Source organism: Pelobates fuscus, chromosome 11 (assembly GCF_036172605.1).
Source record: "Pelobates fuscus isolate aPelFus1 chromosome 11, aPelFus1.pri, whole genome shotgun sequence".
Classification (NCBI taxonomy): Eukaryota; Metazoa; Chordata; class Amphibia; order Anura; family Pelobatidae; genus Pelobates; species Pelobates fuscus.
Window position 1 is genome coordinate 86226536 of NC_086327.1, and position 25053 is coordinate 86251588.

General features: G+C 43.9%; 1 protein-coding gene across 1 annotated transcript in view; it reads right to left on the bottom strand.

Annotated features, from left to right (window-relative positions):
• Positions 1-260: 260 nt before the first annotated feature.
• TTC34 (tetratricopeptide repeat domain 34) overlaps positions 261-25053 on the bottom strand; it is a 114544-nt gene continuing 89751 nt past the window's right edge. The window contains exon 7 of the mRNA XM_063437136.1: positions 261-1402. Coding sequence (XP_063293206.1) covers positions 881-1402 — 522 coding nt within the window. The 3' untranslated portion in view covers positions 261-880. The remainder of the gene's footprint in view (positions 1403-25053) is intronic.

Here is a 25053-nt window from a genome sequence, read left to right on the forward strand (position 1 = left end):
TATTGTTATTTTGTAGGCGGCTTTTATCAACTTTATGATCATCTGGGATGACAGGCTGTTATTGATTTTAAATCTTGTAAGTGCAATATAAAAAATGGAGTGATTTTAGTTTTAAGATCTACTCTAAGTGTCCTATTTGTTATCTTCCCTTATATGTGGTGCTGCTATTTTAAGTTCCGTGGAAAAAAAAATTTGAAAGAAATAATTATATGCTTTCTATCAAGAAGAGTTTTGTGAGTGCAATACTTACCCTATTCCCAAGTTAATTTGTGTCCACAGTGTTACACTATACCACAGTGTTACACTATAGTGTTATATTTGTAGATAATTGGTGTTTTATAATATATAAAACAACACTCTGAAATCACATGCACTGTACATAAAGGCACAGACAGGGCAAAAATATTATTTATGGTGCTATGGTCCGCTAGTAAAAATAATTTTACCTGTAAGAACAATTTACTTATATAAGTTTTTGAACAAGTTTATTCGCTGTTTTTGTAGATTCCTTTTAACTTAACACAAACTGAGAAAATTTGGAAGTCATGGTAGACGTCGGCTAATCAACACTGAAATTCCCATAATAATAGTTAATTTGCCTGCTATTTCTATGAGAACAAAAAAAAAATGATTCATGTGCAAGTTAATTTTGAAGATACTAAGAGTTATCCAGACTGAAAAGAAAACAACTCAAGTTCTATAAATCTTGGGAAACCATCAGAATATGAAAGAAATAGTTAAAATTGCTTTGATTATTAAATGCGGTTGCCAGCTCCCCTTCTACAGATAATATCTTAGACTTGGTTTCTTGTCTTTATGGGAAGCCTAACCTATCTGACCATTGTAATTGTGAAATCCATCTTGCACTCAGAGGTCAATATCAATGAACTCTACATCCAGAAGCTTCCCTTTTTATCCGTGACTTTAGTTTCTTCAGTTCATGGTTATTTTCATCAATCAGTAGACCACAATCTGTAATTTTCCAAGACTCTTCAAACAAGCGTTGCTCAAAATATTTGTGTGCAATCTGAGTGAAGATTTGAGCCAGTTTAAATTTCCCAGGCGTATTAGTTATGTATGATAAAGCAAATGTACTATCTAGACTGAGAGCCTTCATATACTGCCTAACTGCAGCATCTTCCTCAGACATTAAAACCAGAATTAGGCCCTTAGAACAATAATCAGCTACTTGAATTTGCAGGCTATTGGTTCCATGCCTCTGTATAGCCTTATCCATGTCATTTATAGCATTTTTAAAATCCCCTACATGTGAGAGACAACTGGCTCGTAGACGTAGGTACTTGGGGTTATTGTTACTAGCAATGACCGCAAGTGAAAGATAATTGAGAGCTTTTTCATGTTGGTTCTCTTGCATTATGGAGTTCCCTTCTTGCCCTGAAATCTGGAAGAAAAAATATATATACTTTTTAGAATATTAGCAATTGAACATTTTGTGTTTTGTACAGTGATGTCAACCACAGTATAAACATTTATACAAGCTAGTAGTAAAAATAAATGTAGAGTATAATGGGAGATGTTTAGGAGAAAAAGAAGGAAGAAGGCTGCTTGAGGAGGTTAGCACTGCTGATGAAGAACTCTGTAGAAGACCCATGTGTTCTGTACTGTTTATTCTGGAATGTCGCAAGGTTCTTAATTGTACTTGTACCTATGAGAAGACAATTCCAAACTCAGCTCCTGACCTATAAGAATCAAATGTGTCTTTGTCTTCTTGAAGTGCTTCAGAATGATGTGTGCTCTTATACCAAAAGCAAGCACTTCAACCTGAGGTGTTGTGCCACAGTACAAGATGTATCTGGAAAAATACAAACTTTCTGATCTGCTATGGTGTAGTACTTTCTGGATCATGATGAGGATTTTGAAACAGATCCAGGGCACAAATTAACACGCTGTAAATTAACAAAAATCAATTGAATGAAAATATTCTTCTGAATTTGAGTAGAGAAAGAGTAAGGTATTTATGTTGGGAGATTTGGGATTTTGCTGCATGACATCTATGACTACGAGGAAGCTGGGTAGATTTAAGTACAACTGGTGGAGGTGGTAGTGTTGGGAATAGACACACTCATCGATAATTTGTATAATACTAAATTAAGGTGCTGAATATGAGATTTTTGTTTTTACTCATATTCACGTCCATGGCTGGTGAGTCAGTAATAGAGATGTTCCTAAGCTCCAGTGAATAAATGGAAAAAAAGATTAACAGGGTTATTTACGAAAGTGAGAATTCAAAGTGAATTTTAAATTTAAGGCCAGATTAGTTGAACTGAAAGCATAGCTGACTTCACGGTTGGTGTTTTTTACCTTAAATTTGAAATTTGCTTTGGATTCTCACTTAAGTGAATAGCCCTGCAATTTTCTGCTCTGCTAACTGTTGCACATCTCAATGTAGAAAACTGGTACCTACTATTATGTGCAAGGCAACGGTTTGACTCTCTTTTGAGTAAGTGTTGTCTCATGTGTCATTTTAGGACTGCAGCTAGAAAATGGCTTTGAATTGCTCCATTTACATGTACCCATGTTTATGTTGAGGCTTCCCAACTATGTTGATATCCTTACCATGGTCCGTGCATGTCATGACAAATCATTTAAAAGAACACTATAGGGTCAGGAAAACAAACATGTATTTCCGACTCTATAGTATTTAACCCACTATTTAGGTGGCTTGACCCACCTTAGTCCCTTATTTTAAAACTCACCTCATTTAAGCCAATCCAATGCTTTCCCTACGGGAAAGCATTGGATTGTCTGAGATCATTAATTCTGATGGTGTCAGCCAAAGAGGCAGATCAGAGGCGGGGCCAGCGCCGGTGGAATGGGTATCCTCCTATATGGTGGTTTAAACACTGTAGGGTCAGGAATATGTTTGTATTCCTGACTCTATAGGATTCCTTTAAGGATATTACTTGCTTTTATTTTTCTATATGTGATCCTCAGCTTTAGTTCCAGACATGCCGAAGTTTATTTCCAGTTCTGCGCAGGTCCGCCGGCGCTGGCTCCGCCCCATCATCAAAAGGGCCGATCTTTTGCCAATTGGATTGGCTAAAATCAGCACGGGAGCAGGGCCAAATTCCGTTTTGGCCAATCAGAAGCTCCTCCTAGAGATGCATTGAATCAATGCAAAGCTATGAAGAAAATTCACTGTCTCCATGCAGAGCATAGGGACGCTGAATGTCAGGGCTGCTTTCTAAGGTGTGCCATCTAAGGTGTGGCCACTTGGAGGTGTCCCTAGAGGCAATGTAAACACTGCTTTTTCTCTGAAAAGGCAGTGCTTGCATGAAAAAAGCCTGAAGGGAACTATTATACTCACCAGAACAACTACATTAAGCTGTAGCCATTCTGGTGACTATAGTGTCCCTTTAAGAAAACTCACTGAATTGAATTTAACACAACAGCAGGTTGCATATGAGTGTAGGATGCTAATTTTAATAACAATAACTATAACTTTATAGTAATTGCCAAATGAAATGAATAATTATACAGATGCAGTTTAAAAGCTTTTGTGGATCGTGATAAAATGATTTAGTTTTTAATCCATGTTTATCAAGAACTGCATTAGTGTTTCATTCAAAACAATGTTTTGTCACTATGTAATTGTTAAAACTGAAAAAATGTCAAATATGAAAAGTCTTATTTATAACTGCTGCTATCAGTACTTAAGCTACAAGTCTATTTGTCAATGTCTTATTGTAAGAACAGCTCTTTTGGGGGGAACTTCCAGGCTATAACACTATAAATGGATTTGATCGGTTTCTATCGGAAAGACCGAAAGAGCCATTTTGTTTTCAGAAAAATATGGCAGAGTTTAATTAACCTCTTCACAATTAAGGGGTACATTGAAATGAATCATTGAATATTTAATGGCGTGTTAAGTGTTGCTGATGAGTTCTACTAAGTCAAGGCAATCACAATTTCACTGCTACAGCTCTTTTCTACTTAACTTCTAATAGTACTGATTCAGTGAAAATCGACCTTGAACCTTAAATGAAGCACTCATGTTTTGGTGATCACAATCCTGGTAAAGACAATTTAGCAATAGTTTAGTGGAGACATCAAAAGGGCAAATATGGCAAAATATTGTCAGATCCAGAAGTTTGGATTTCGATAAAAAAAAATCACCACTGAGAATTAGAGTGCAGAGTAATACATTACATAACTTACAGGAAGTGTTTAGGACAGGAAGGGGTTAACAGAATTTAGGAATTGACCAGGTCAGCTGCAGAAATCAGACATTACTCTGCAGTTTCTTAATTTCGCCTACTCAAGCTATCTTTAGTTGCTATTATAAATTATATGGTCATGTGGGAATAACTTCACAATTTTTAAAACAATTCCTTATAAAAAAAAAAAATATGATGCAATGTTCATGTGATGTCTACAGCCAATCAGAATCTGGTATTTCCTAGACATGTGCACCAGTGAAATTTTCATTTCGTACGAATGATTTTGTACTAAATAAAAATTTCATTCGTGAATCACAAATTTTGTCCGTAAGCCATTCATTTTCAAACATAATTCGGTAAAAAAGAATTTGTTTTCGTACATTATGACGAAAATAGAACTGTGCATGTGCAAAAAAAATAAAAATAAAGCAAGGAGGGAGCCAGCAGCGCTACCAGCTTCCTTCTTGTAATATAAACCATTCCTACACCCCAACCAAAATAACTAGTGCCTCCCCTGTGCCCCCACCCATGACCCGCAGGTGGGGGCTATTAAAATAAACTGGGGGGGCCTAATGTCCCCACCAGTTCCCAAACCATGAGCAGTGGCTTGGGACCCTAATTAATTAAAGGGGGGACCTAATGTCCCCGCTGGTCCCCACCCATGAGCTGCATGTCGGGACCCTAATTAAAGGGTGGACTTAATGTCCATGAGTGGCGGTTGGGGACCCTAAATAAATAAATAATGGGGGTACCTAATGTCACCCCCAGGTCCTCACCCATGAGCGGTGGGTGGGGACCCTAGTGTCCCCCCTGGTCCCCATCCATGAGCGGTGGGTGGAGACCCTAAATAAATAAATAATGGGGGGACCTAGTGTCCCCCCCAGGAGCCCACCAATTACTGGCGGGTGGGGACCGCAAAGTGACTAGGGGTCCCCAAGCCTCTAGTCACTCCCCCCTCAATAAAAATACCCTACCTACACCCCTCACCCTAATAATAGTAAGGGGGGGCCAATAAACTAACCCTGTAAAATAAAATTTCATACTTACCATTAGATGTCTTCTTTTCTTTCTAGAACCCAAAAAAGGTAAAATAAAAATCCATAATACCCGTGGCAACTGTTGAAATAAAAATAAGAATGGGAGCGCAAAAAAAAACAAAAAAAACAAACAACGGAAAAAAGAATCTATCTTCATCCATGGAGGGCTCCGCGCAGAATGAACTTTGCAGGATGGGGGAAGCCTTATATAGGCTACCCATACCCTGCAATTTGACTTAGAGCACTCTGAATGGTTGATACCAAGCAAACCAATCAGAGTGCTCTGACAAGTAAATTAAGAAACCGACAGGCAAGTCTCTACATTTACCTGTCACAGGACTCAGATTGGTTGGCTTGGAATCCAACCAATCAGAATGCTCTGAGTCATTTTATACAGTGTGGGTAAGTTCTTTAGTGCAGGGTGTGGAAAGGCTTTATGAGCCTAATCCCCACCCTACGGAGCTCAGTCTGCGCGGTTCCCTCGCTGGGAGAAGATGGATTATTTTTTTTGCATCAGGATTCTCTTTTGGCTCTTTTTTTTTTATTTAAAATGTTGCGACGGGTATTATGGATTTTTATGTGGCCTTTTTGGGGGCTGAAGAAAGAAAAGTAAAGAAGAAAGAAGACATCTAATGGGAGGTATAACATTTTATTTTACAGGGTTAGTTTCCCCCCCCCCTCCTCACTATTATTAGGGTGAGGGCGGTAGGTAGGGCATTTTTATTGGGAGGGGGAGAGTGACTAGGGACTTGGGGACCCCTAGTCACTTTATTATTTGTGGTCCCCACCCGCCGGTCATGGGTGGGGACCTGGGGGGACATTAGGTACCCTTATTGTTTATTTAATTCGGGTCCCCACCCGACGCTCATTGGTGGGGACAAGGTGAGACATTAGATCCCTCCTTTAATTATTTAGGGGCCCCACCCACCACCCATGGGTGGGGACCTGGAGGGACATTAGGTCCCCCCAATATTTATTTATTTAGGGTACCCACCCACCGCTCATGGTTTGGGACCAGGGGGGACATTAGATCCCCCATTTAATTAATTAGGGTCTCCACCCGCCGCTCATGGGTGGGGACATTAGGTCCCCCCCATTATTTATTTAAGGTCCCCATCTGCCACTCAAGGGTGGCATTCCTCCCTGTTCTTCCAATAAGACATTACTAATGGTTGGGGATCTGGGGGGATATTATGTCCCCCCTATTATTTATAAAATTAAGGTCCCCACCCGACGGTCATGTATCCCCGCATTTTAGTTATTTGGGTTCCCCACCACGGGGAAACGGGGGGACCTGTGCCTATAGCTGCCGAGTAACTAGTAAATGACAGTGAGGAGCCACTGGCTGATCGCTGTTTAGGCGACATGCCCCTACTCGCGGCATGCAAGAGGATTTAAAGGGATACTCCAGGCATCCAGACCACTTCTGCCCATTGGAGTGGTCTGGGTGCCAACTGCCACTACCCTTAACCCTGCAAGTGTAATTATTGCAGTTTTCAGAGGAGACGTCCGTGTTCATAGAACACAAAAAGTGGTCTAAAACGACGCTGGACGTCCTCACGCTATGCGAGGACCTCCAGCGTCGCCGAAATCCCCATAGGAAAGCATTGAAAGCATTATGGGACATAGGTATTAGGTCTCCCCCGCCGATGGCTGCGCATGCGCAGTAGGTCTCCCCCGCCGGCTGACGTCGGCAAAGGAGCAGCGTATGCGGAGCCTGACCCAGCGCAGAGGAACATCAGCACTGGACTCGGGTAAGTCACTGAAGGGGTTTCCTTCAGCATCTTTGGATGGGGGAGGGAGGTAGAGGGGCACTGTAATGCCAGGAAAACTAATATGTTTTCCTGGCACTGGAGAATCCCTTTAACCTCCCTTTTATTAATATGGGGTCATACTGACCCCCATAGGTTTTAATGTGGGGGGAGAGGTTGGAATTAATATTTATGATAAGGAGGGAGCTGGTAGTGCTGCCGGCTCCCTCCTTGCTTTTTTTTTCTACATGCATGCGCAGTGCTTTTTTCTCCATTCTGTGGGTGTTAATTGATTCCCCTGCAGTACGGAGTCTATTAAATAAAAGAAACTAAACGAAACGTTATGTCAGGACTTGATCTTTCCGATCAACTCCGTTCTGACACTTCCGGGTATGCGGAGCAGTCCCCGCCCCCATCTCTGACACGGCTCTCTCAAGCCTTGTAGAGAAACCGCGCCAGTTTCAAAATGGCTTAGTGATTTGAGTTAGGTTACTTCCACATTCATATTGCCGGCTAAGCTACTCTTCGTTAATACTTGTGTACCGACCTCTTGGACTGTTTAAACGGATTCCCTGCCTTCTCCTCTCCTTTGATCTCGGACTGAATATTGGACTTTCCTGCTCTCTCCAACTCCGAAGACCCGGACTGAAAGAAGTTTATCCTCTATCTTGGCTCAACCTAAACTACTTTTGGAAGATTAATCCCATCAAACTCTAAGTATACTATTAGTAACTCTCTGGGAATTGCTTTGCTAATGAACTTTAACCTGATTACTAATACACTCCTACTAAAACTCTGTTACCAATATCTCTGCTAAAGTTGCTAGTGTTTTTTGCTTTACACTAATCACCTGCAATATCCACAAATCCTTAAAGCTACAGTAACTGTCCTTTATAGTTGGATTTCTTTCCTATCTTCAATCGCGTTCTGTTAAAATAAAAAGGAACTTTCAAATCTGCAGTTGTGTTCCACATCAATTCTACTTGTAGCATAAAACGTTAATGCATTCAGCATTTGCCGTTTTGTTTACATTTCGTACGTAGGGCTTTCGTTTACGTTTTATTAAACGAATACAAAAAACACGAATTTTCAGACGAAATTGTATTCGTACGAAAACGAATACACATATCTAGTATTTGCTGATTAACTTCCAACATTCAATTGTGCAAGAAAGGAGAAGTCCCTTTGAACAAAGACAGATAGTGTTCTGATCCCATTAAGACCATGATTAGCTAGAAATATTTGATTAACATGTTTGTCAAAACTGTTGTACATTTAAAGATGATAAAAAGGTAATTGATAGTTTTTAAATCTCAAAGGATGGCGCAGTGACCATTTTTAATGCAACACATTTAAATTTTTTTTTTATATAATGGCTTGGGCTTTATAATTACATAAATACACTTGGATTCCCCATTGTAACATTTTATAATGTTTTATACTATACAAGCTTTTTTTTTTTAAGATGTTTGTTTACACTATAATAATTGACTCAATCAAAAAATAATTGTAATTTATAAGAATGAAGAGCAAATCTAATCTGAAATTGCATGTCTATTTGGAAAATGCAGATAATTCTCCTCTGTCATTATTATGTCATAGCTCTGTTTACAGCTTTATGTTAAAAGCAAGTTAACAAGGTTTTAGAAATTGCTAACTGAAGTACGTATTTAAACATCAAGCATTTTATATAAGTCAAGCATTAATGCACAACAAATATTACAGATTAGACCATGGATAAATATGGAGCCAAGTACTCAACATAGATATTTGAACCTCATCTAGGGGATGTCCACATAAAGTGTTCCAATTAGTGCCTGTAATGAATTTCTCAGAAATGCGGTTCATGATTGAGAAAGGATGGTTAAGTTAACAAGCTAAAATGTTACCACATGACAGGAGGCTTCGTATTTTGCATATCTCTCTTTACTAACTCCATACAGCAGTAAAGAAACACATAGAAAAAATAACCAATCACAGGAGAGCAGGATGTACACAAGGCAATGTGACCTTATCATTTCCTCTTTCTTTACTGCTCCATCAAGCAGACAGGTCAGAGTATTACTCTCCTCCATTACTTTATGTTTACAGTGCCTCTTTGAGGTTGTTTCTGTATTATATATTTTAATATACTTTGCTGTATGTTCTTGCTGTGCTTCTGTACTATGTGCAGCTGTGTTTTTTCTGTTATTTCATAGATATTATGTAGATTTAATGTTATACTTATTTCACTAACCTTTAGTTGTGATTAATATCACTTGTAATTTATCAGTTTTATAGGCATTTCATCCTTTGTTTTGATAAGTATTATATGTACTTTATATGTATTTAATGGATGTCATATGTATTTTATAACATGGATTTAATAGGTGTTAGTTGTAAATTTTATTATTGACTTGATAGGTTTTATGTGTAGTTATGGTAGATGTACTTTATACCATATGTATCATGACTTTTCTGGCGATTTTCCTGGCCTTCTATACCTGGAGCATCTGGGGACCCTCTTTTCCCGCTTTCCTCCTTCCCCCCAGGGTCTCATGGGGATTCTGGGTCTGGCTGGGGCTTAACCCCTTCCCTCCCGCGGTTCCTGATGGCTCCCACTGGCTCCCGGGCATTAACCCCTTCTTCCGGCCTATCCGTTCAACCCCTTCCTCCTACAACCCTCAGGGGGACGGCCGGACTCACTGCCCTCGCTCTCTCAGGCTGCCCCATACAGTGCACCCGGTAATGTGCTGGATACTTTCCAACATCCACTACCTTGGTGCAGGGCAGTCTGTGGGGCAACCTAGCATGACGCGGCGGCCATCTTTGATCCCGCGTCTACCGAGACTCCAGGGACCATGTTCCCCCTCCTTTACCCTTGGCGGCCAACTTTAATCTTGCGTCTCGCGAGATTATGGGCGGCCGTTTTGCTACTCTCGCCCACCACGATTTCGGCGCTCGAGAGTAACATATACCTGGGCTGTTAGTTGGCTTTGTTGCTCTCGTGGCTCACGATTCTCTAACACAGACGTTGGACCCCAGAGTCCCAAGTTCGAATCCAGGCAAAGGTAAGTATTCTAACTGGCCTATTATTTACAGATTTGAGTCGTACTCATGTATAGTGGTTCGAGGTACTGTAACCTTTAAGGGATATCACCCCCCAAAAAAAAAATCCCTTAAAGGGATAGCACCCTCAAATTCCTTAAAAATACCATTCTTGGACCCTTAGAGGAAACTCCTTAAAAGGATACCACTCTGGAACTACTTAAAAGGGATACCAAATCCTTAAAGGGATATCACCCTTGAATTCCTTAAAGGGATAGCACCATTGGACACGGAGTATCAAGATGGTACTGTATAAATACATATCAGTGATGGGAGATTTGAAGGGATATCACCTGGATCAGGGTTCAGGAATCTACAGCAAGACTCTATGTCTGGTAATGGATGCTCAAAGGGATGACCCCTGTCAGAACACGACGGAGCTTAGAGCTAGTGTTAAATCCTATTATCCCTCAGAGGTCAGTCACTTTGTCTCATTACTGCCATATTAGGCACTAAAGGGCTTATTACTCTGTGCCTGCCTGGGGTGCTGCCCCTATTACCGTGCTTCTTTTTGGAGGTCGCCCTGTGGCCACCTCTGTGATCTGGGTGAGGCCCAGTTATACAAATCCCAATATTGTGGTTTGCCCTGCTGGGACAATTTGACAACTCTGTGACAGATACAGAATACCCTGCAGGGGTTATTACACCTTACTGTCATTCATACAGATCCTGCTGGGGTTCACTGGCATTATTTACACTACAACAGATACCCTGCTGGGGTACCCCATATCACACACCCTGCTGGGGTTGTTTTGGTACTTTGAGACAATAAATTGCACACAATAAGTGCACACTACTGCATATCACACACCCTGCTGGGGTTGTTTTGATACTTTGAGACAATAAATTGAACACAATAAATTGCACACTACTACACCCTGCTGGGTTCTGCATGGTGCATTGCACACAATGAAACATATTGTGCTCTCATCCAGTCGGTTTTATTTGGCCGCAACCCACGCTGGACGGGTACATACCCCGCGCACCTGAGGTGATCTCTGACTAGGTATAAGCCAATCTATTCGGCAAAAAAGGGGACAGAGTCGCAAGCTTCAGCGCAGAATATCCCCCATGGCGGTGCATTAATTATTGATAGAGCTGTAGGACACTCTCTATCAGGCTAATGGCCAGCACTGATGGCCATTAGCCTGATAGAGAGTGCAACCGGGTTGAGCCCCCTACAGCACTGCTGCTTCTACTCCTACCCTTCTCAAGAGCGAGCTCGAGGATTGAAAATCCGAACTTCGGATCTGGGACCAGCACTTACAGGTTCAGACCCGGTGCTCTTGGGGTGAGACCCCTACGAATCACACTACCCGACCGAAGGAAGTCTTACGGCAACAGCCTTTACCTACAACTGAAGAAATACCTCCATTGATAATGAATCATGATACGGTACGGATTTATGCCCTGTACCTATTCTGCGGCCTGCAGTTAAAGGCCCACGGGTCCGGCTAGGCGTGCACTGCACTAAAATGCCGAACAGAGGCATGCGGTTACAACCGCTGAACAGGAGTTCCGAGCCGCCTACTTAACGACATATATTCCCCTTGAGGTGAATTTAATAATGGAAGAGGTGACTGACACTCTCTATCAGGGCGATGGCCAGCACTTAAGGGTTCATACCCTGTGCACCCAGGGTGAGCCCCCACTATACGTGCGCTGCACAGTGCTGCTGAGCGGAGGCAATGCTATGGCAACCTCTATGTACTGGGTAAGCCCCAGTCTGTTTTATTTGGCCACGATTCGGAATAGACCCGCAAGGGTTTCCTACTGTCATAGTAGACTGATCTGTTTGCCCTGCATCCTGTGCCTGAATACTGGTTTGTGCCTTACACAGGGGTATCCCTTACTACGATAAACCTACTTGACAACGTTATGCACTCGTGGCTTTGCAGCCTCTTGCTTAGAATGTCCATATCCGCTGACGGTCGGACAAACCCATGCCCTTCCATGCCGGTCAGAATGGCTCAGACGACTATAGTGACCAACGGAGGAGGTCTTTCAGGATTCACGACCTTACCATGGGCGATGCTAGGAACTGGCATACAACTTGGGTATATGGACTCAAAAAACGGTTTCTGCTCCTCGCAGGAAACCCCAGTGTTGGCCTCTCCCATAGGATGCCCATAGCAGCACTCCTCCGCACTGATGGATGGTTGGCGGTACTGGGTGCCAAGATAGTGGGTACCCCAGACACAAGGCACAAAGTTCCGAAGGAAACTTATTAGACATGCAAGGGTCCCACGGCTTTCATAAGGGCCCAAACCCATAGGAAGGAGGTGTTATGCGATTACCTTTACAAGGGATTCTTTGGAACCGGTTGGCAACAGAGCCGGTCGTCAACCACTTCGGGACATCTGACCCGAGATCCGCTACCGCTAGCTCGATTACCCATATAGAGCGAGAGTCAACCAATGGTGCTCCAGATAAGCGGACAGAGAACACGGTACACACAGATACCATCAATATACCTCCTACTACATCCTCAGGGGATTTCACCACATCGAGGTGAAAGGCACTCAATCCTGGGGAAGACCACTTTCACGTAGTAAACCAACTTGCCTTCAGGACCTAAAGACACATCAGGACGGTCTTCTTGCTTTCCGCTCGACCACCTTACCCAGTTTACAGGGGACATCCTCTCCTTCCCGATCCAGTAGCTTGGATCCTGGTGGGCCCTGATAAACTACAGAAAGAAGTAATGAATACAGGCGGGGAAGACGAGACACTCTCTTCCGGGAGAACCTCATTCAGATCACTCCAGGGAACTGAAAACTCATCAACACCCATGTTTATCCGAGAACCAGCTCTTGTAGAAGACTATTCACTCAGAAGATTCGTAGACTATTCCACAACTTGGGAATATTCGTACGACTCTCCGCGGCACCACCGTGACCCTGTACGTTTTATACCTCGACTTCTTGGTCCTATACTTCACAATACATGGATTGATAAAGAAGTACTAGATCGGCTGCACCCTACTGCAGGTAACCACAGATTAGGCGGTCAGGTTTCACATCCACCGGGATGGACCAACTCACGTTTATCAGACAACATGTAGGCTCCTTCGATCCCCATCTTCTTCACAGAAGATCAACCCGTCTACCGGGGGAGACACATCTTATAGGGGCCAACTGATTTGGATATTACCACTCGTCACAGTATAAGTCGATGCACGATGGTGATCGCGCTCAGTCCGACCTGACCTCCCCGGAGGACTTATGCTTCTCATGCTTACAAGGTCTACAGTAATTCTCGAGCAGGCGAGGATCTTCTCCTGCTACATTCATGGCAAACAATTCCTCACGGAGCCATAGGGTACTCACATCTTCTATCCCAGGAGGGTCGGCTACCTGGGGACCTGGACCCGCTTTGGGGGTTTCTTGGCAGGTCAGCGGACGATCGCAGGTTGCCGGGGATCTCTTGGGAATCTGGGAACCCAAGAATGCGACGACCCTACCCCTACATCTGGACATTCCCAGCCTGTCTGGTTCAGTCTTGCACCTCATTAGAGTTCTCATTACAATTACTCCAATGTGATGTTAGGTGGTACTTTAATTGGAGTTACATGTTCGTGACTATGTCTAAACCTGTCACACATTCTCTTTTCAGTATGATTCGTCTTTGAAGATAATTGGCAGTTCACGTGAAATAGTGTTGTCGCGAACCCGGAATTTTCGGTTCGCGAACGGCGAACGCGAACTTCCGCAAATGCGAACCGCCATTGACTTCAATGGGCAGGCGAATTTTAAAAACAACAGGGATTCTTTCTGGCCACAATAGTGATGGAAAAGTTGTTTCAAGGGGACTAACACCTGGACTGTGGCATGCCAGAGGGGGATCCATGGCAAAACTCCCATGGAAAATTGCACAGTTGATGCAGAGTCTGCTTTTAATCCAAAAAGGGCAGAAATCACCTAACATTGACACCTGTCCTCAAAGCCCAGCCCTGATACACACTGACACAGAGCAGAATAGAGACTGTTCCCCCTACATAGGGTCACTTGGCAGATATGGATTGACACCTGTCCTCAAAACCCCTGATACACACTGACACAGAGCAGAATAGAGACTGTTCCCTGTCCACAGAGACCATGATACACACTGACACAGAGCAGAATAGGGACTGTTCCCCCTACATAGGGTCACTTGGCAGATATGGATTGACACCTGTCCTCAAAACCCCTGATACACACTGACACAGAGCAGAATAGAGACTGTTCCCTGTCCACAGAGACCATAATACACACTGACACAGAGCAGAATAGGGACTGTTCCCCCTACATAGGGTCACTTGGCAGATATGGATTGACACCTGTCCTCAAAACCCCTGATACACACTGACACAGAGCAGAATAGAGACTGTTCCCTGTCCACAGAGACCATGATACACACTGACACAGAGCAGAAAAGGGACTGTTCCCCCTACATAGGGTCACTTGGCAGATATGGATTGACACCCCTCCTCAAAACCCCTGATACACACTGACACAGAGCAGAATAGGGACTGTTCCCCCTACATAGGGTCACTTGGCAGATATGGATTGACACCTGTCCTCAAAACCCCTGATAGACACTGACACAGAGCAGAATAGAGACTGTTCCCTGTCCACAGAGACCATGATACACACTGACACAGAGCAGAATAGGGACTGTTCCCCCTACATAGGGTCACTTGGCAGATATGGATTGACACCTGTCCTCAAAACCCCTGATACACACTGACACAGAGCAGAATAGAGACTGTTCCCTGTCCACAGAGACCATGATACACACTGACACAGAGCAGAATAGGGACTGTTCCCCCTACATAGGGTCACTTGGCAGATATGGATTGACACCTGTCCTCAAAGCCCCTGATACACACTGACACAGAGCAGAATAGGGACTGTTCCCCCTACATAGGGTCACTTGGCAGATATGGATTGACACCTGTCCTCAAAACCCCTGATACACACTGACACAGAGCAGAATAGAGACTGTTCCCCGTCCACAGAGACCATGATACACACTGACACAGAGCAGAATAGAGACTGTTCCCCCTACATAGGGTCACTTGGCAGGTATGGATTGACACCTGTCCTCAAAGCCCCTGATACACACTGGGGGGAGCTACTGTCCTCCCCAACCCCTGCGCGGTGGGTGGGGGCCATAAATCACAATGGGGTGACCTACTGTCCTCCCCCCTCGGCCCCCACCCCTGCGCGGTGGGTGGGGGGCATAAATCACAATGGGGGGGCCTACTTTCCTCCCCCCCGGCCCCCATCCCTGCGCGGTGGGTGGGGGGCATAAATCACAATGGGACGGACCTACTGATAGGAGTGGAGTATTGTTCATATCAGTTTAATACCTTCCGCGTCTCCTATCAGTGGACGTGTAAATGGCAGAGATTTTTAATTGTTGAATCACCTCCCCTTTTTAGGCCAAGGTGGGAAGATGCTTAGACCACTGGTATATTGGTGCCATCTTGGAGGATTTTAATTTTTGGTTTGGTTTTTGAAGCCACAGTGCTGCACCAGTGGGCCTAAAAATTAGGCATGTATACATGCCTGAAAAATTTGGTATTGTTGCAGCCGCTGCTGTAGCAGCGGCCAGAAAAATTGATGTTTGTTTCACAGGCAGAAAGTGCCCTAAAATATGGCGGCTTGAACCCTAGTTGGTGGCGGATAAGTCACGCAAGTCAAACGTCATTCAGAGGTAAAATACAGCAGCGGGTGGACCATTTTTAGCCCAAGGCAGCTCATCTCATCAGGCCTTTTTTAATCAAATGTATCGCCCAGTGTCAGTCCCTTTGGGATCCATCCCTCATTCATCTTAATAAAGGTGAGGTAATCTAGACTTTTTTGACCTAGGCGACTTCTCTTCTCAGTGACAATACCTCCTGCTGCACTGAAGGTCCTTTCTGACAGGACACTTGAAGCGGGGCAGGCCAGAAGTTCTATCGCAAATTGGGATAGCTCAGGCCACAGGTCAAGCCTGCACACCCAGTAGTCAAGGGAGTCATCACTCCTCAGAGTGTCGATATCTGCAGTTAAGGCGAGGTAGTCTGCTACCTGTCGGTCGAGTCGCTCTCTGAGGGTGGATCCCGAAGGGCTGTGGCGATGCATAGGACTTAAAAAGGTCCGCATGTCCTCCATCAACAACACGTCTTTAAAGCGTCCTGTCCTTGCCGGCGTGGTCGTGGGAGGAGGAGGAGGAGGATGACTTCCACCTCTCCCCCTGTTAGATTCCCGTTGTGCTGTGACATCACCCTTATACGCTGTGTAAAGCATACTTTTTAATTTATTTTGAAAATGCTGCATCTTTTCCGACTTGTTGTAATTCGGTAACATTTCCGCCACTTTCTGCTTATACCGGGGGTCTAGTAGCGTGGACACCCAGTACAGGTCGTTCTCCTTCAGCCTTTTTATACGAGGGTCCCTCAACAGGCAGGACAGCATGAAAGACCCCATTTGCACAAGGTTGGATGCCGAGCTACTCATTTCCCGTTCCTCCTCCTCACTGATGTAATTGAAGGTATGTTCTTCCCCCCAGCCACGTACAACACCACGGGTACCAGATAGGTGACAACGAGCACCCTGGGATGCCTGTTGTGTTTGGTCTTGCTCCTCCTCCTCCTCCTCAAAGCTACAATCCTCCTCTGACTCCTCTTCCTCAAAATCCTCTTCCAGCGTTGCCGCAGGTTCAGCAAGCGATGCTGATAAGGCTGTTTCTGGTGGTGATGGTGACCACAACTCTTCCTCTTCCTCTTCACGCTCATCTACAGCCTGATCCAGCACTCTTCGCAGGGCACGCTCCATGAAGAAAACAAATGGTATGATGTCGCTGATGGTGCCTTCGTTGCGACTGACTAGGTTTGTCACCTCCTCAAAAGGACGCATGAGCCTGCAGGCATTGCGCATGAGCGTCCAGTAACGTGGCAAAAAAATTCCCAGCTCCCCAGAGGCTGTCCTAGCACCCCGGTCATACAAATATTCATTAACAGCTTTTTCTTGTTGGAGCAGGCGGTCGAACATTAGGAGTGTTGAATTCCAACGTGTAGGGCTGTCGCAAATCAAGCGCCTCACTGGCATGTTGTTTCGCCGCTGGATATCGGCAAAGTGAGCCATGGCCGTGTAGGAACGCCTGAAATGGCCACACACCTTCCTGGCCTGCTTCAGGACGTCCTGTAAGCCTGTGTACTTATGCACAAAGCGTTGTACGATCAGATTACACACATGTGCCATGCACGGCACATGTGTCAACTTGCCCAACTTCAATGCCGCTATCAAATTTTTTCTGTTGTCACACACCACTTTGCCGATATCCAGTTGCTGCGGAGTCAACCACTTTTCCACCTGTGCGTTCAGGGCGGACAGGAGTGCTTGTCCGGTGTGACTCTCTGCTTTCAAGCAAGTCAAACCCAAGACGGCGTGACACTGCCGTATCCGGGATGTGGAATAGTACCTGGGGAGCTGGGGGGGTGCCGTTGATGTGGAGCAAGAAGCAGCGGCACAAGAGGACTCAGCCGAGGAGGTTATGGAAGAGGATGGAGTAGGAGGAGTAGAGGAGGTGGCAGCAGGACTGCCTGCAATTCGTGGCGGTGTCACCAACTCCTCTGCAATGCCACGCATTCCTTGCTTGTCAGCCGTCAGCAGGTTTACCCAATGCGCAGTTTAGGTGATATACCTGCCCTGACCATGCTTTGCAGACCAGGTATCAGTGGTCAGATGGACCCTTGCCCCAACACTGTGTGACAGACATGCCATGACTTCCTTTTGCACAATCGAGGACAAGTTGGGGATTGCCTTTTGTGAAAAGAAATTCCGGCCGGGTACCTTCCACTGCGGTGTCCCAATAGCTACAAATTTTTTGAACGCCTCAGACTCAACCAGATTGTATGGTAAAAGCTGGTAGGCTAATAGTTCGGACAAGCCAGCTGTCAGACGCTGGGCAAGGGGGTGACTTGGTGACATTGGCTTCTTACGCTCAAACATGTCCTTGACAGACACATGACTGTGGGCAGATGAGCGGGAACTGCTCAAGGCGGGAGACGGAGTGGCGGATGGTTGAGAGGGGGCAAGAAGGACAGCAGTGGTTGACGTGGCTGAAGATGCTGGACCAGGAGGAGGATGGCGGCTTAGAGTAGGCGTGCTGCTTGTACTCATGTGTTGATCCCATAGGCGTTTGTGATGTGAGATCATGTGCCTATGCAAAGCAGTTGTACCTAGGTGGGTGTTGGACCTCCCACGACTCAGTTTCCTTTGGCACAGGTTGCAAATGGCATCGCTGTTGTCAGAGGCAGACACACAAAAAAAATGCCACACTGCTGAGCTCTGCAATGACGGCATTCTGGTGGTGGACACAGCATGCGTTGATTGGCGTGCTGTCGGGCTGACCCCGGGTGCCGATGCATGCTGTCTGACTGTGCCACTAGATCCTTGCGACGACCCCCCCCTGCTTCCAACTCGTCTCCTCCTCCTCTCTGTCTCCCCATCTGAACTTTCGCCCTGTTCTTCTTCTCTTCTAGCGGGCACCCACGTGACATCCATGGACGCATCGTCATCATCAACCGCTTCGCTTGTATCTGACTACTCAGAAAAGGAAGCAGCAGCGGGTACAACATCATCATCATCACACCGTACCTCCATGTGTTTAATGCTGCCTGCCTGAGACATATCCCTGTTATCTACATCCTCTAGCAATAATGGTTGCGCATCACTCATTTCTTCAAACGGGTGTGTGAATAACTCCTCTGACATACCAAGTAAAGCGGCTGTGGTGCTAGTTTTGGTGGTGGCGGCAGGCGGGTGAGTGGTATCTTGAGAGGTGCCTGAAGCTAAGCTGGAGGAGGATGGTGCGTCAAGGTTCCGAGCGGAGGCTGTACAAGATTGGGTGTCCTGTGTTAGCCAGTCAACTAAGTCCTCAGAACTTTTCAAGTTCAGGGTACGTGGCTTCTGAAAACTGGGCATTATTCTAGGGCAAAAGGGAATCACAGCACCACGACCACGACAGCCCCTGCGGGGTGGCCTGCCTCTGCCTGTCATTTTTTTGGGGATTAGTGGTACTATGCGTGCAAGCTACTGTGAGACCAGATATGATTGGCAATGTGCACTGGAACAGTTCTGCAGAGCACACGCTGAAGGAAGGACTGACAGAGCCGCTTGAAGACAAGTAACTGCTATTCAATCTATAACAGTGAAAAACAAATTTTGGTTTTAAAAGCACGCTATAGAGACACCAAATATGATTGGCAACTGTCAAAGCACGCTGGAACAGGTCTACAGAGCACACGCTGAAGTAGGCCTGACACCCAGACGCTTGCAGACAACTAACTGATCTTCTATTACAGTGAAAAAAAATGATTTCTTTAAAATCTAAAGCTTAAGCTATTGTTAAAACAGATATGAGTGGTGGCATTGGGCAAGTGGGCACAGTATCCAATGTGAACCTCACACAGAAGCTGGCAGGCAGGCAACTGCTCTTCTATTACAGTGGAAACAAAATTTTGGTTGTAAAAGCACGCTATAGAGACACCAGATATGAGTGGCAACTGTCAAAGTACGCTGGCAGGGTTGTGCAGGGCACACGCTGAAGGAAGGCCTGACAGAGCCGCTTGAAGGACACTGACTGTCTGCTATTAGCTTACACTGGAAACCTTTTTTCTTTGTAAAAGCACGCTAAAGAGACACCAGATATGAGTGGCAACTGTCAAAGCACGCTGGCACAGGTCTGCAGAGCACACGCTGAAGTAGGCCTGACACCCAGACGCTTGCAGACAACTAACTGCTCTTCTATTACAGTGAAAAAAAAATATTTATTTTAAATGTAAAGCTTAACCAATTGTTAAAACAGATATGAGTGGTGGCACTGGGCAAGTAGGCACAGTATCCAATGTGAACCTCACACAGAAGCTGGCAGGCAGGCAACTGCTCTTCTATTACAGTGGAAACCAAATTTTGGTTGTAAAAGCACGCTATAGAGACACAAGATATGAGTGGCAACTGTCAAAGCACGCTGGCACAGGTCTGCAGAGCACACGCTGAAGTAGGCCTGACACCCATACGCTTGCAGACAACTAACTGCTCTTCTATTACAGTGAAAAAAAAATATTTATTTTAAATGTAAAGCTTAACCAATTGTTAAAACAGATATGAGTGGTGGCACTGGGCAAGTAGGCACAGTATCCAATGTGAACCTCATACAGAAGCTGGCAGGCAGGCAACTGCTCTTCTATTACAGTGAAAAAAAAAATATTTATTTTAAATGTAAAGTTTAACCAATTGTTAAAACAGATATGAGTGGTGGCACTGGGCAAGTAGGCACAGTATCCAATGTGAACCTCACACAGAAGCTGGCAGGCAGGCAACTGCTCTTCTATTACAGTGGAAACAAAATTTTGGTTGTAAAAGCACGCTATAGAGACACAAGATATGAGTGGCAACTGTCAAAGTACGCTGGCAGGGTTGTGCAGGGCACACGCTGAAGGAAGTCCTGACAGAGCCGCTTGAAGGACACTGACTGTCTGCTATTAACTTACACTGGAAACCTTTTTTCTTTGTAAAAGCACGCTAAAGAGACACCAGATATGAGTGGCAACTGTCAAAGCACGCTGGCACAGGTCTGCAGAGCACACGCTGAAGTAGGCCTGACACCCAGACGCTTGCAGACAACTAACTGCTCTTCTATTACAGTGAAAAAAAAATATTTATTTTAAATGTAAAGCTTAACCAATTGTTAAAACAGATATGAGTGGTGGCACTGGGCAAGTAGGCACAGTATCCAATGTGAACCTCACACAGAAGCTGGCAGGCAGGCAACTGCTCTTCTATTACAGTGGAAACAAAATTTTGGTTGTAAAAGCACGCTATAGAGACACAAGATATGAGTGGCAACTGTCAAAGCACGCTGGAACAGGTCTGCAGAGCACACGCTGAAGTAGGCCTGACACCCAGACGCTTGCAGACAACTAACTGCTCTTCTATTACAGTGAAAAAAAAATATTTATTTTAAATGTAAAACTTAACCAATTGTTAAAACAGATATGAGTGGTGGCACTGGGCAAGTAGGCACAGTATCCAATGTGAACCTCACACAGAAGCTGGCAGGCAAGCAACTGCTCTTCTATTACAGTGAAAAAAAAAATATTTATTTTAAATGTAAAGCTTAACCAATTGTTAAAACAGATATGAGTGGTGGCACTGGGCAAGTAGGCACAGTATCCAATGTGAACCTCACACAGAAGCTGGCAGGCAGGCAACTGCTCTTCTATTACAGTGGAAACAAAATTTTGGTTGTAAAAGCACGCTATAGAGACACCAGATATGAGTGGCAACTGTCAAAGTACGCTGGCAGGGTTGTGCAGGGCACACGCTGAAGGAAGGCCTGACAGAGCCGCTTGAAGGACACTGACTGTCTGCTATTAGCTTACACTGGAAACCTTTTTTCTTTGTAAAAGCACGCTAAAGAGACACCAGATATGAGTGGCAACTGTCAAAGCACGCTGGCACAGGTCTGCAGAGCACACGCTGAAGTAGGCCTGACACCCAGATGCTTGCAGACAACTAACTGATCTTCTATTACAGTGAAAAAAAATGATTTCTTTAAAATCTAAAGCTTAAGCTATTGTTAAAACAGATATGAGTGGTGGCACTGACTGTGCAAATGGGCAAGGCATCCAACCTGACACAGAAGCTGGCAGGCAGGCAACTGCTCTTCTATTACAGTGAAAAAAAATTATTTATTTTAAATCTAAAGCTTAACCAATTGTTAAAACAGATATGAGTGGTGGCACTGGGCTAGTGGGCACAGTATCCAATGTGAACCTCACACAGAAGCTGGCAGGCAGGCAACTGCTCTTCTATTACAGTGAAAAAAATTATTTATTTAAAATCTAAAGCTTAACCAATTGTTAAAACAGATATGAGTGGTGGCACTGACTGTGCAAATGGGCAAGGCATCCAACCTGACACAGAAGCTGGCAGGCAGGCAACTGCTCTTCTATTACAGTGAAAAAAAATTATTTATTTTAAATCTAAAGCTTAACCAATTGTTAAAACAGATATGAGTGGTGGCACTGGGCAAGTGGGCACAGTATCCAATGTGAACCTCACACAGAAGCTGGCAGGCAGGCAACTGCTCTTCTATTACAGTGAAAAAAAAATTATTTTAAATGTAAAGCTTAACCTATTGTTAAAACAGATATGAGTGGTGGCACTGGGCAAGTAGGCACAGTATCCAATGTGAGCCTCACACAGAAGCTGGCAGGCAGGCACCTGCAATTACATTACACAGGGAAAAAAAAAAAAAAGCAGCCTGATGTTATAGCCCTAAAAAGGGCTTTTTGGGGTGCTGTCCTTACAGCAGAGATCAGATGAGTCCTTCAGGATTGTAGTGGACACTGAATACCCTAGCCTAGCTATCAATTTCCCTATCTAATCAGCAGCAGCTAAACTTTCCCTCCTCTCACTAAGCATGCATCTTCCGAATGAATCGAAAATGGATGCTGGGAGGGAGGTTGGAGGGTGTGGAAGGGAGGGAGTGCTGCTGATTGGCTGGAATGTGTCTGCTGACCGAGAGGCACAGGGTCAAAGTTTGCCCAATGATGACGAATAGGGGGCGGATCGAACTGCGCATGTGTCCGCCTGCCGTGGCGAACGCGAACACGCTAATTTCGCCGGGAACTGTTCGCCGGTGGACAGTTCGGTACATCACTAACGTGAAACTATTGGAGATTTTATCCTTCGGATTTGTCTCAACCCTGAACTCTTTTTCGTTGTTCGAATAGAATTCTTTGGAAGTTTGCTCCTTCGCACATGGGAACTTGGAGTTATTATTAGTTTTATTGTTTGCTATATATTTACTTCTGCTTGTTGTCGCTTTATGAAAGAGGAAATGATAAGGTCACATTGCCTTGTGTACATCCTGCTCTCCTGTGATTGGTTCTTTTTTCTATGTGTTTCTTTACTGCTGTATGGAGTTAGTAAAGAGAGATATGCAAAATACTCACCTCCTGTCATTATTAAAATTAAGATTATTAGTACACTGAAGCTAGCATAATCTTCAATTGTAGCTTACTCGATATTACCATGTATCTATGACATGCCTCTCTGAGCTCATAGTAGTAAATTAAAGAAAGATACAAAAATGGTATAACCCAAATGAAAGTGACTTTTATTGGCATGCCAACTCAGTTAAAAGATTTTATAAGATAAAAGTAGGGAATATTTTGACTTATAGTAAAGCCCAAGGTTGACCAAACTTGACAAAAGGTAGTTGGCGTCAAGGTGCATCTTGCAGATCACAAATTGGTCTATGGAGGCTCCCATGATCTTGCGTGATCAATGCTTTATATATGCTCTCACACATGCACAAGAATACAGCAATGTTGCAGCTCTTTGCAAAACGAAGCATCAGGAGTGGAAGAAAGAAAATAGCGGCTCCAGGGAGGGAGAGCTTCAGGTAAGTATAACTCGCCTCAGCAAATCACCTGAAGGTGACAGAGCCAGCTTAAAAAAAAGCCTTTTTGGATATCTCAATGATCTATATCTTAATACATTTCTGGCAGCTGTGAATATTTAGGAAGTCTAACACTGTAAAGACAGCATTGTAGAAGTGATGAAAGGGTATGATAATAGAATCTGTGGAGTTCTGATCAAAATGTTGTGTGTTCCGGTTCTTCAACACAGCCCTGATGAGGCTATCCCACATTGTAATTACTCTCAGCATTTTTTTTTTTTAGAACAAAACATAGTATTTGCCTGCATAATTTCATTTTTGTAGTTAGTCCAGCTATTTTGGTATTAACAGCCAAATGTACATACTTTAAAAAAATCTTTGAAAACACACGGCTTCAGGAAAGCATATCATTTAAACTGTTAGCGTGTTTTCATCCCTCCCCTCCCCCATAACTCCTCTCCTGCATCTGTCAAAAATAACCAAAGTTCTCAGTGAAAACTGTTCTAGCAATCTATTTCGTTACCCCTACTTATACCTTTTGTGTCACTATACCCGTCTCCCTCTAGCATGTAAGCTCATTGAGCAGGGCCCTCAACCCCTCTGTGCCTATGCATCCATTTGTCTGGTTACAAATACGTGTCTGTTAGTCCACCCATTGTACAGCGCTATGGAATCTGCTGGCGCTATATAAATAGTAAAATAATAATAAACATGTTGCTGTAGAAAATAAAGTGCCAATATATTCTGCCACTCCAGAATATCTACCCTCCTACAATGTTTTTGAAATATATTTAAAAAAAAAAAGTATTTTCCAGTGACAGAATTACTAAAACAGTCCTTTATTTAGAAGTGTAAAACATCAAGGAGAGAGAAGATATAACAAGACTGTTCTGATTGCAGGCTTTTAATCAATTGCTAATGAAATACAGAAAAAAGAACACTTCAACTCTTAATGAACTCTTGTTTGTCACTGCTTGGGTAGCAGTACATTCCACAGAGACTAGGTGTTGACCTCACTTGAACTGAGGAAGTATTCAAAAACTGTTGACATTTAGACGGTATTGTTAGCAGTTCTGAATTCATTAATCTTTTCATAAACATTAATGGGTTTCAAATTAGTTAATAATCAACTTGCACATTTTAAATCAAAATAACAGTTGGAAAAATTCTCCAAAGCATAGTATCAGAAGTTTCAACTCATCTATTTTGGTTTCAAATTTGCAAATTAGCCATTCACTCATTACGACCTTAAGATCTTCAAAGACTAGATCCTTTGGTGTTCTATAGTACTATTGTTAAAAATCATGAATAGCCATATTTACTGTATTTATAATGTGTATTTTGCTTTTTGGTGGCTAAACTGCAAGAACACTAGTCCACGTCAACCAACCAAGCATGAGATTAAAGCTCCTCTGTCTCTTTTTAGTATATACAAAGAGTAGTACAAGAATTGAATCTTTACTAAATGCTCATAATGGCTATGTTAGTACTGTATTGAAATTCCAGCACATTGAAAATATATCATAGGGACGTATTTGTCTTAGAGCTAAAGTTTAC